Source organism: Staurois parvus, unplaced genomic scaffold (assembly GCF_062004578.1).
Source record: "Staurois parvus isolate SC_StPar_1 unplaced genomic scaffold, SC_StPar_1.0 ptg000030l, whole genome shotgun sequence".
Classification (NCBI taxonomy): domain Eukaryota; kingdom Metazoa; phylum Chordata; class Amphibia; order Anura; family Ranidae; genus Staurois; species Staurois parvus.
Window position 1 is genome coordinate 4,250,997 of NW_028317826.1, and position 13,252 is coordinate 4,264,248.

Here is a 13,252-nt window from a genome sequence, read left to right on the forward strand (position 1 = left end):
GCAAAGTGAACACCCTTTTTCCATTTAGCAAATCAACCCCTAAAGACAGGTATGTTTTTACCAATATATTCAATTCATGGTGGAGTTCCAACACATTGCAGTTTACCCCATTTTCTTTTTTATTTATTTATCTCTTAGTTGTGAGATGTATGCCTTTTTTTTTTTTTTTGAGCCGCAAGTCACATCAAAACACTTTCATTTATAATAACGCAATTAAACCGTACTAAATAAGATTCAAATTAATTAAAACTAATTCAATAAGTAAACATTCCAGATCCTGCAAAGTCCCAATTCCCAAAGGGAAACTAGTACCATTTCATCAGTGAAAATGAAAAGAGCCACCAGAAACTGGGATGGCGTCAGGCGTATCTTGCAAAGTCATAGCAATGACTCAAAAGGAGCCATACTCATTAAAAGAACGTGGATCAGATCAAAACATCTTTATTAAGAAACATTTCATTGTATGTACACGTTTTTGTGTTTCACAAAACATTTCAATAACATTGATATTATTCATTCTTCATAAATGTAAAATATTTTTGCCGTAAACTTTGTCTAAGATATCGAAAAGTAAGCAGTGATAAATAGAAGGCATATACAAGTGTTTCCCAGTGTTCTACCATTGAATCCCTATGTTAAAGGGCCACCAAACCATGAAGCAGTCCTGTAGACACAACCAGAAGTTCTTCAAGGTGAGGGAAACCTTTCTTAGGGCTTGTTCTCATGGGTGGCCAGAGAGCGGAAAAAGATGGCGGTAGGACTGAAGTTTTAACTGTCCCCACCCTAGACCGCCCACCTAAACACAGAAATGCAGCTGTTGTACACATGCTTCAGCCATGGCAAAAGTATACGGCATATCGCATTTGGTGAATGTAACCCATTTTGTCAATAGGGCCACACCTCAGCCATCCTGAAACCACGTGTAATGCACACAGTTGTGGCATGGTGTGTTAGCTTTTTTTGGGTTAAATCAAGTGGTGAGGAAGTGACATATTGCCTCCTCACCACCTATGAAACACCCTCAATCAATCAACCGTGGAACACTTTCCAGGGGCAACAGCACATATGAATGAGCTTTTATTCACACAAGCGGTTGGGGGTTGGAAAAACTCAATGGCCCTGTAGCTGCAAAGGGAGCAGCCAGTGGTGTACCCCGATGGCAATGCTTTGCTTCACAGCCGTAGTAGGAATTATACCCCTTGTCACTTTCAGCAAGCATAGCACCCACTAAATGCGACCCCTTCAACTTAATGGGACCACTCTGTCTGCAACTGTGTGCATTGAATGTGGTTGCAACGTGCCAGTGCAGTCTTCAAGGGGTCAAAGACATCAGTGAGGAGGCAATACAATGCCTCCTCACCTTCTGTCAAATGTTCTCTGAAGAGCAATCACTCTTCAGAGTTTAAAGCACATAAAAACAAGCCCTTAGACAGATGTCACCAGAACATGTGTCCCCTTTGGAAAATTTCTCCTTATTCCTGTTCTCGTGGCAACTCAAAATTTTGGATTTTCCTTCACTCCCAGTCCAGTCCGAGTGACAATAGTTACCAGGACAAATGGAGAGGGTGACTCTTCCTCCTGGGACACAGATAGCGAAAAAAACCTGTCAAGGGTTCCAATTCCTTTACTCCTCTGTCCAAAACTTCAAAAAATGGCTTTAGATGCACTTTAATTATCAAAACCAGCATAAGAGACATAAATAAAAAGAAACATTTCATACACAATATATCAATATTTATCCTCCATATTTCTCTCATAAATGGTTTCCTTCAAAGGGCTTCACTATAAGTGGCTATCTCTATCTAGAAATTGCTGAGACGGCAGCTTTTTTAACCCTTGGATTGAAGATTGGGGGCATGCAGGTAAATGTCTTCACTAGCTTGCTATGAAATTTCCCTTTACAGTGAACACTGAGGACAATCTATGTACCAACACATGGATTCTCCATTCATAAAATCTCCAGAGTTCTCGTCCTGCGATGCCACATTCGTCAGACTTAAAGCTGAACTCTAAGCTCTGGCTTTCTTCCATCTTTAATCTGCTGCATACATTATATTGGTCTGTTAAGTACTGAAACCAGACACAGACAGGCAGCTAGTATTTTCAAAAAGAGGCTACCAAAAATGCATCTCAGTGATGAAAGATTCCTAAATGTATTTATTAGGCATAATATTAAATCAAACAGAAAAATCTACATGAACATACCAAAAACTTACTGTGAACCTGTCAGATCCTAAAATGTGTCAACAAAACTGCTGAAGCACAATACCTTATGGAGACCGCAAGTACCTACTGTAGTCTTTAAGTCGATTCCTCTTTCCCTATAGAATCCTTGAGTTTTAGACAAATGACTGATGCTGGTCTGCCCTAAGACCTTCCCCCAACACTAAGCACCCACTATCATATTACATTCCAAAGCCATTGCCAGAGCTTCAGGAATGGCTCTAGCACTAGACTGTTGAATAGCTGAGGGAAAGGCTTAATACTGGAAGGGATGGGTCTTAGTACCATGTACAGGCCTTGCCTGGAATCCAAAAGCTCTTTGTGGGCTGGTCAAAATACCAAATAAGACAAAAGTCAAGGTGCATTGTATTGCCTTTGCCTTGAATCTGGGGGCTCTTTTTGGGAAGGTTATATTGCACTCTGTGTACAGCCTTTGGCTGGAATATGTGGTTCCTTATGGGTAGGACATGCTGCCAACTTAGGCAGACGTCCAGTATACAATTTTTGCCTAAAATCCAGGGGCTCCTTGTGGGTGGGTCATAATGCTAACTAAGGAAGAAGTCAAGGTCCAGTTTATGTTTTCGTTTGGAATTCAGGGGCTCTTTGTGGGTGGGTCATAGTGCCAACGAAGGCAGAAATTTACGTTCTGATGTACAGCCTTTGCTAGTCATAATGTCAACTAAGGCAGAATCTAAGGTCAGTGTTTGCCTGAAATCTAGGGGCCCCTTGTGGGTGGGTTATCATACCAAAAAGACAAATGTCAAGGTGCAGTGTACAATCTTTGCCTGGAATGCAGGGGCTTTTTTTGTGGGTAGGTCATAATATCAACTAAGGTGCAACCTGAGGTCCAATGTACATCCTTTGCCTGGAATCTTGGGGCTCTTTGTTGGTGGATCAAAGTGCCACATAAGGCAACAGTCCTGTGTACAACCTGGTCTGGACTCCAGGGACCTTTTAAGATCCAAAATGGGTACTTGCAGGCACCTCAAGGTGTTCCCTCTTTAACTATATATATATATATATACTCTTTTCAGGCTCTAACAGGTTCACTCTAAAGTATAATCTAATGCTATTTTATGCAGTTCTTGTCCATTGACAAAAAACTGCAAATATCAATGATGAACTATGTAAAATATTTCCTGTAAGCTTTGTCCTGTATTTAAAGCAATGCATTTATTTGATGTCTATTAAGGAAGACTGGAAATGGAAGACCAATATACGGGAAAATTCAGTGGGTACATTACATTTTTTATGCTTTTAGTGGGGGTAAGTGCACCAGTTTTTTCTTCTTTTTTAGTATATTTATTTTTATATTGGGTCTGGTTTAAGCTATAGCCCATACAAGCTTCCTGTCCTGCAATGATGAGAGCTAATAAGCTTGAGGCAGTTGGAGCCAGGCTGAATGAATGGCTTTAGATGTAGTCCACATGCATGCTATAATTCAGTCACTGAAAGCAGCTGTTCCCTTTGTAACTCTATTCTTCTTTTAATGTTTCCTGTCTCTCACCTACCACTTTAAACCAAAATTTAGCAAGGAAGAGAAAGAAGTGAAAATTGTGAAGGAGTCCTCAAGCTTTCAGCAATCATTTCCAAGTCCAACAGATCTCATAATTATGATACTTGTCTACTTACAAAATTCCTTTCTGGTAAAGGGGCACTCCACCTAAAACTGCCTTCTTATATATGGTGCTTGAGTTCCCAGGTTTGGGAGCTCTGGGTCAGTGAAGCCAGAGTATCGAAGCCAGCAAATCAGCATTACAGAAATGAATATTTTCAGAAGGATGTCACAACAGATTTTCATTAAAGCTGAACTCCAGGCAGACATAAAAGACACAACTTCAAGTGGAACTTCACCCTAAAGGGGAAGTTCTGCTTTCGGCACCCCCCCTTCTGCTTTTGGCACTTTGTTTTTTTGCAGGGGGGGAGCGAGTATCTGGTTTTGACAGACACCCTCTCCCACTTCCGGTAGGGGCAATCCACAGGAATTACCCCCCCCCCCGCAACCTTTTGGGACATGTCACAAGACTATTCACAAAGTGAAGGTTGGCTGACGCATGCGCAGTGGGCAGCTGGCTGTGAAGCCGTAAGGAATCACAGCTGACTGGTAGCAGTAAACATGCCAATGCCGGGGACACGAAGACCTGCGTAGAAGCGGGCGTTGGACCCCTGGACAGGTGCGTATCCTTTTATTAAAAGTCAGCAGCTACAGAATTTGTAGACTTTTAATTTTTTTTTCAAGGCAGAAGAACAGTTTTAATGCAGACCTGTAAACATTAAGTGCCCATTCACACCAATTGTTGTGCAGAATCATGTGTTCACCTACACTGCACGTGAACATGCTGCTGGCTGCAGACACACCACGGTGCCATTCATTTTATGTTTTTCGGTCAGAATGCCCAGCATTCAGCCATGGCAGGAAAGTTTGGAAGGCTGCTCCAAGAACTCTATATTTTTGTATTTTATACATGCAAAAGTTTGCCACCTGCACACCAGTGAACCCCTTGCCCTATACACAGATGGTCCCTTAAGGGAGCATTTACAAATCTGGAAGTGAAATATAATAATCAAAATAGGAAACTGCTAAACAAAGAATGTGCAAATCTTCTCAAAAATTGATTTTTTGGTAAACATTACTTCTATAACTGAAAAGGTGTACTTGCTAAAAATGCATCAGTTTTCCTTTAAATTAATATCGGCCACTAACCATAAGGAGTCTATTACCGACAGCAGTGTTCATTACCTGAGCAAATTATGAAGACTTTAATGGGACACCGTGATTGCTATAGGGAATGACCTTGCAACACTGTGAAGCAGTTATATATAAAATTGTGTGATTTCTTTATCATTTTTAGCTGGTGTGAATACACAGAAGATAACATGGTGCTTTTCACACCTGGATTTGTCAGTGTGAGTTGCAGCTATTGACACGTCTCCAAAAATGTGTTTAATTTGGTTGTTTGTGTGTGTATACCTAGGCACATTCATCCAATGTAGAAGATGGGCTCATTTAAACTTACAACAGTAGGCGTTTCAGATTAAACTTTAAATTAGCAGCTTAATACATAGCGTATAACATAATGTTAAAGAAAGTGGGTGATAATAAAAAAGCAAACAAAATGTAATTTCATTTTGGTCTTTGCTTGGACCCAAAAAAAGGAAAGTAACTACTGGCCTAGTATAATATGTTCCTTTTAAAATGATTACTATTAGAAGACGACAAAGGACTAGTCACAAGTATTGCCTGTGGTCTCCCTGCAGCTGATCCCCATTACTGACCAACATGGCTTGTGTGGAGGTGGCCATGTTGGCAGAGGCAGGAATTTTTTAACCCCCCCCACACCCAATGACTGCTGATCTAATTACTGGTGGCAGAATAATTAAGTAGCAGCTGGAGAGGAACATGAAGCACAGAATGAGTGAAGCAAGGAGATCCTTGCACTGCAAACACTGAAGAACAGCTACCCTTCCAGCAAGGAGAACGGTGAACAACACTAAAGGAACATCAACAAATTTCACTCTAAACCTCATAAGACTAACAGCAGTGCCTTAGATCAGGGCTTGAAATTTCCACTCGCTTGCTCGCCAATGGCGAGTGGAAATTATGGTTGGGGCGAGTGTGTCCCCCAGGGCCATCTTGCTGAGCAGGCTCGGAGCTCAGGCCGGATCTGTCATTGGCACTGGGAGCCGTCAGACTGCTCAATAGCTGAGCGCAGTGAAAGCAAAGGAAGGGGTGTGTGCTGTGCTCTCTGCCTCCCCCTAGAGTGCAGTACCCAGATCTGTGAGTGAACAACGAAGTACTGCAAATTTTTATGGGGGGGGGGGTGGTGGTGGTGGTGTGCATGTGTGTGTACATGTATCTGTGTTTGTGTGTATCTGTACGTGTCTGCGTGTATGTACATGTATGTGTGTATGTGTACATGTGTCTGTGTACATGTGTTTGTGTGTGTGTGCATGTACATGTGTGTGTTTTTTTTGTGTGTGTATATGTACCAGGGGCAGACTGACAACTCATGGGGCCCCCGGGTAATAGGGGATCATGGGGCCCCTGTGTCCTTGCCCAAACTCAAAAAAGCCTATGAAAAAGGTACCAGGGGCATCTAATGGGGCCCCCTACTGACCCCGGGCCCTTGGGCAGTGCCCGAGTTTCCAAATGGTCAGTCCGCCCCTGGTGCGTACATGTGTCTGTGTGTAAATGTGTCTGTGTATGTATGTACATGTATCTGTGCGTGTGTTTTTCTGTGTATGTACATGTATCTGTGTGTGTGTGTGTACATGTGTCTCTGTGCGTGTGTGTACATGTTTCTGTGTATGTATGTGTGTGTATGTACATGTCTGTGTGTGTGTGTACGGGTGTCTCTGTTTGTGTGTGTTTGTTGGTGGCGAGTATCTCTATGGCCTGGCTAGTAGCTCAGGACTTGAAATTTTAAGCCCTGCCTTAGATGATCTCACACCGCAGAAATGCAACTATGAAGCTCAGGGCACAGGAAGTGCACTACTATTTTTTCAGGAGGAACTCAAGACAAAGGTACCTTTTTTAGAGTGCTGCATGTCTGGATGTTATCTTTTAGATAGTAAATATTTACTTTTTGAATTCAGGTCCAGTTTAAAGGAATGCTGTAGTGAGGGAGTGTAGAGGCTGCCATGCTGATTTATGCTATCAAAAACACTAGTTCCCTGGCTGTCATACTGATCCAATGGTTTAAAATACACCTCTCAGTAATGTTACCTACAAGATTCAATTCCTGGTATTCCTGACAATATACAGTAACAATATCTTTGGTAAAAAAGCTTGCCCTTTTACTACTAAAAAGCAATTTCTGAATACCAGTCAAGTAATGGCCTATGTTTAGATGGTTTCATTAGTCTACTAAGCAGCATTTTCTCAGTCTCCTCTCCACCAGTGATCAGTCTGCCATTGTAAATTTGTAGCCAATTACAGGGCACGAGGCTTCAGCAGTGGCTGACCCATGTCAGATATTTATGAACACAGCCAAAAACTGCATAGGCACCATCATTTATGTTGTGTGAGCCCTTTGTTGGCATCCCAGGACAGGAAGTACATGGTTACTCTGGGTTATACCCAGGGGCGGACTGACCATTCGAGCACTCGGGTACTGCCCAAGGGCCCAGAGTCAGAAGGGGGCCCCATGAAATGCTCCTTGTACCTTTTTTACAGGCTTTTTTGGGTGTGCTTTGAGTGTGGGCAAGGACACAGGGGCCCCATGATCCCCTATTGCCCGGGGGCCCCATGAGTTGTCAGTCCGCCCCTGGTTATACCTAAACAACCTGGCTCTGCTCTTCGAAAGATTAAAAAAAGGAAAAAGAAAAACATGAAGGAATTGTCAGAAGAAGTACTAAGAGCTCTGTGAGAGGTAATAAATACCTGGAAGTGTTACCCTTACACATCAACACGAAGATAATGATTAATGTGAGGTGCATTTTAAGTATTTTCTAAATCACTGATTCAGATTAAGTCTGTAAATTTGGAGTTAGCTTTCAGTATAGCTTTCCTGATTTCCATGCTGCTAGTCAGTGTCTCAAAGGAATTGAAGTTATAGTCAGCCAGGCAACTGGCATTTTCAAAATGAGTTCAGCCTCCAGATCTCATTGTACAGGGTACAGGATAGTTTTAAATTTATATCAATCACAGTGTACATGAATGGTAAGCTCTCCAAGAGACATATTCTTTTTATAACTCCGGGACTGACCATGTGATAGCAGCAGACAGACCCTTCCACTGTGAAAAACAGGTTGGAATCCGCAGGGAACTTTGCTAAAAACAAATCCTTAAAATATTTATAAATTCCTTATTGAACACTGTTTATTTTTGTTTGTTTGTTTCTTTTTAATCAAGACAGAGTGGCACGTTAAATGCACAAGAGGTACATGCTATTGGGACCTCTAGTGAACACCATTAGGGCCTGTGTCAAAAGGCTTTGGGCTACTGTCAATGGAATTAGGTTCAGACACTTCTGAGATCATTCAGATTCCATTGACTTGCAGTTGACCTCCTTCTGACTTGCATTTGACCTGCTTCAAGTGGCTTTTGCATTCCCATAGACCTGCATGGGATTGGAAAATCTGATTGAACTGAACAAAATCGTGTAGATCAAGGCCCTTATACCAATGTCTCCTGAGCTATTTCCCTTATAGGTCACCTTAAGTGTCTTCCTTTTGCTGCCCATTATTTTGAAAAGTTAAGCATACTTTCAGCTGGCATGTAGCAGGTCAATATAAAGATAGATTTAGGGTAAATGCTGAACTGAGCAATGTTTTAACGACTTTTGAAGGAATACATATGTGAACTAAAGAGCGCTTTTATATGTTTTCCTAAAGTTGTTCTTTAAGAGAATCGTCAATGTGAAGCCTCCACAAAGGAAGGTTCCAGAGACCCCCTGACGCACATGTTTCTCTTCCCTTGTGTCAAGGTATAAAACATAACAATGAGAAACATTTCAGTGCTGTAAAATTTTGATCAGTGGCGGGATTCTGTGATCATGTCTAACCAAATATAAATCCAGCACAGAAGATGTGAAAAGGAAACAGCAGAGGAATTCAAGAGGCGGTGTGTGAAAAGTAGACACTATTATTACTGGCGGCTCTCAGTTTTCGCAGGGTCATTATACACAGCTCTCCTCCAACGGCTCCAGATTTCCCACTGGCATCCATCTGAAGCACAGATCGAGTATACCATATAATACAAGTATAGTAAAATTGTACTATTGTATTTATATTTTATAGCTGGACCAAACAGAAGAGGACTACATCTGGATAATCAATCCACATATCGTATAAAAGAAATTACCAGGGAACAACCGGGCGGGGGATAGGGACAAGGGGGCATTTGCCCCGACTCCCCCCGCCAGTACTAATGAGATATGTTAGGCTGGTGTCCCTGGCAACATTCAGACATTAATTGGACCCACAGTCAGTGACCTTGATGGATGTTATATAGCTATCTGTTCTCAATTCATTCCTTCAATCACAGTGTCTGCATATATTCAAAATCACCAGGGGAAGACTGGGCTGGGGAGCATGTGCCCCCCAGCAGAAACTAATAAGATATGCTGGATCTGAATAGAGATTCTTCAACATTAAGACATTATTAAGAGTGGGACTTACAGTCAGTGACATATGCTGGCCATTATATAGCTATCTGCTCCCTATGTACGACTTTGATCATATCATCTCCATATATAAGAAAGCACTAGGGGAGGAATGGGCTGGGGGGAAGGGGGGGCACTTGCCCCTAGGCAAACACTAATAGGATATGTCGGACTTGAATAGAGATTCTTCAACATTAAGACATTGATTAGAGTGAGACCTGGAAGCAGTGGCACATGCTATCTTCTTCCCTTTTACCACTTCGATCACGTTGTCTTCATATATATGAAAGCACCAGGGAAGGACTGGACTGGGGGGCACTAATTAGATATGTTGTACTTCAATAGAGATTCTTCATCAATAGTACATTGATTAGAGTGGGACTCGCAGTTAGTACGTGGCACATGCTGGCTACTATATAGCTATCTGCTTCCTTTTTACCACTTCAATCAAGTTGTCTCCATACATATGAAAGCTCCAGGGGAGGACTGTTTGCCATCATATAGCTATCTGCTCCCCTTTCATGACTTTGATCACATTGTCTCCATATATAAGAAACCATCGATGAAGGACTAGTTTGGGGAACATTTGCCGCCCCCCAGCAAGAACTAATAACATATGTTGGACTTGAATAGAGATTCGACAACATTCAGATATTGATTAGAGCTGTACCCGCAGTCAGTGCCAAATGCTGTCCATTATACAGTATAGCTACTACTTTCCATTCAAGCTTTCTATTACAGCGTATCTACATGTAGTAAATAATCACCAGGGGAGGACTGGGCATTTGCCCCCCCCCACCACCACCCCCACAGACAGTACCAATACCTTATGTTGACCTTGTTAAGGTTTGTCAGCTTATCACGCATGCCGAACAAAGGGTTTTTGTTTTACTAGGGTGTTAAAGCATAACTCCAGACAAATGTTTTTTTGTTCATTTTGAATGGGGGGGGGGCATATTTTGTCTCCAGTTTTTATTTGTATCGCTGGCCCTGGCAGACCGCAATAAAACATTGGCAGTTCTAATCTCCTTATTCTACTAAAATGCGTTTGTCTTTTTTGTCTGTTGGAGAGATTTCCCAACACTTTCTGTCCTAACAGAAAATGAGAGTAAATCCCCTTAATGGGCACACAGATTGCAATAAAATCCTGAGAACTGTGACCCTTTCCTACTCTATCCAAAATGAAATAAAAGGCTTTTGGCTGCAATTTGACTTTAAAGCACAGTCCATCTTTTGCAAAAATGTAACAAATTAACCCACATTAAAGTAGTCTTTTATTCCCCTAAATGACTCTACCCCCCTTTCTTCAGGCTGTACCCCCTGCCACCAGTGTCACCTAGATGAGAATGATGTGTCACTGCTCCTGCAGCCTCCAAGGATAATTTATTTTAGCATATAGGGGCCCTATATATTAACCACCTCCAGGGATATTCATGTCATATTTCCCACAAATAGTTGGACCTGGAGCTCATTATCAGGGCTAGCTGCAAGTAACAACTGGCTCCCTAAGATATCAGGCAAGAGGATGGTGATGCTAGACCCGGCTTGTGGCAGTAGTGCAAGAAATCGTAGCTGGACAATGCTGGATTTACTAGGTGAGCTTGTGAATCGAGTACAACCCAGCATAACAGGTAAAGGGGGGAGGAAGATTCTCTTCATTAAAATAAAACATTTGCATTTATTAAATTTTTTGCATTCATGTTTGCAGAGCATTGCAAACCCAATCAGTGCTTCTCCGGTGCAGTCTCTTGCATTGCTCACTCCCAGCCCAAGATCTGTATGGCAGTATGGACCTTCTGCAATGGGGCTGGAGGGCATAAATAGTAAGCTGCAAGTGTGGGGATGTCACCTCCCTGCTGCCAGCATGATCTGTAATAGCTAATGGGATCAATCCCTGTGAATAGATATCATGGCTCAATTAAAAAAACAAACAGTATCCTGCAGAGTTGCATCCCAAGATCAGTTTGAGGAAGGGGGGGGGGCATGAGCCATATTTTAAAAGGCGGTGTATGCCTTTAAGCTGGCTGTATACTGTAAGTTTGTGATTAACAGCCAGACTAAAGGGAATTTTTTTTGATTGACCCACCCAAGTTTTTGGTTAAGTTGATAGATTATAATTAACCAAATGGTCTTCAGCTGGGCCATATGGCAATGTCAAGTCTATGGCGTCATTGCAGATATGACTACAGTGAATTGATCCCAGAGGAGAACAGATTTGAAAACCTCATCAGATGACTTTTGTTCTCATACAATGATATGAGGTGTCTGCTACTCCTCCCTGCTTGATTGCTTTTCTTCCCTGATAGATAAACATGGATGCTTGGGACATGCTAAGGGTACATGCTTAAGTGACAGTCCCCTCAGCAGTTGAATCCTCACCCTCGTATGTCTATAGCCAGTTTTGTGGGATTGATCAATCAGAATCTTACTGTGTATGGCTAGTCTTAGGTAGACATGTGTCTGTGTGTGTAGCAGAGGGTCAACAGATGACATATTAATCACAGTGGAACACCAGCAAGTGATGCTACTGAGGTGGAGAGTGATCATAACAGGCAGAGCATTTAAGCACAATGTAACAGGCAGCAGGAAATCTCAGCTTAATGACCCTCAGTGGTTTTCCTCTCAATGACATCTTGTAGAAAATATTCTTGTGGAAGAGATGTGGAAGTTTGCTGTTGCTTCCAGAAGGGCGGATTGGCCTTCACTCTGATGATGTTCTATTATGGAGACATTTCAGTGGAGCCTGTAATGACAGAATAATCCACGTTACATAAGGGACACCTCCCAATCTTCTGAGATGAGAAAGACATTTAAAGCTGAACTCCAGGCAGATATAAAAGATGCACATTTTTTTCAACATGATTCCTTCTTTTTTTTTTTTCTAAATAAATTCATGAAGTATAGGTAACTAAATTTGACTGGACATCTGCCTCTTAAAAAAGATCTGTCATTTGACGAATCCCTCCTTCTTCCTTGATCCAAATTAGATTAAATATTTTATTTACAGTCATGGCCGAAATTGTTGGCACCCTTGATATTTTTCCTGAAAATCAAGTATTTCACACAAAAAAGGTATTGCATTAACACATGTTTTGCTATACACATGTTTATTCCCTTTGTATGTATTGGAACAAATATAAAACAGAGGCAGAAAAGCAAATATGACATAATGTCACACAAAACCCCAAAAATGGGCTGGACAAAAGTATTGGCACCCTTAACTTAATATTTGGTTGCACACCCTTTGGAAAACATAACTGAAATCAGTCGCTTCCTATAACCATCAATAAGCTTCTGACACCTCTCACCCGGAATTTTGGACCACTCTTCCTTTGCAAACAGCTCCAGGTCTCTCTTATTGGAAGGACACCTTTTCCCAACAGCAATTTTAAGATCTCTCCACAGGTGTTCAATGGGATTTAGATCTGGGCTCATTGCTGGCCACTTCAGAACTCTCCAGCGCTTCTTTGCCATCCATTTCTGAGTGCTTTTTGACGTATGTTTGGGGTCATTGTCCTGCTGGAAGACCCAGGATCTTGGACGCAAACCCAGCTTTCTGACACTGGGCCCTACAGTGCGACCCAAAATCCTTTGGTAATCCTCAGATTTCATGATGCCTTGCACACAGTCAAGGCACCCAGTGCCAGAGGCAGCAAAACAACCCCAAAACATCATTGAACCTCCACCATATTTTACCGTAGGTACTGTGTTTTGTTCTTTGTAGGCCTCATTCCGTTTTCGGTAAACAGTAGAATGATGTGCTTTACCGAAAAGCTCTATCTTGGTCTCATCTGTCCACAAGACGTTTTCCCAGAAGGCTTTTGGCTTACTCAAGTACATTTTGGCAAACTGTAGTCTTGCTTTTTTATGTCTCTGTGTCAGCAGTGGGGTCCTCCTGGGTCTCCTGCCATAGCGTTTCATTT

General features: G+C 41.9%; 1 protein-coding gene across 1 annotated transcript in view; it reads right to left on the reverse strand.

Annotated features, from left to right (window-relative positions):
- Positions 1-425: 425 nt before the first annotated feature.
- Positions 426-13,252, reverse strand: part of SAMD12 (sterile alpha motif domain containing 12) — a 730,431-nt gene continuing 717,604 nt past the window's right edge. Inside the window, exon 6 of the mRNA XM_089659044.1 lies at positions 426-12,072. Coding sequence (XP_089515170.1) covers positions 12,050-12,072 — 23 coding nt within the window. The 3' untranslated portion in view covers positions 426-12,049. The remainder of the gene's footprint in view (positions 12,073-13,252) is intronic.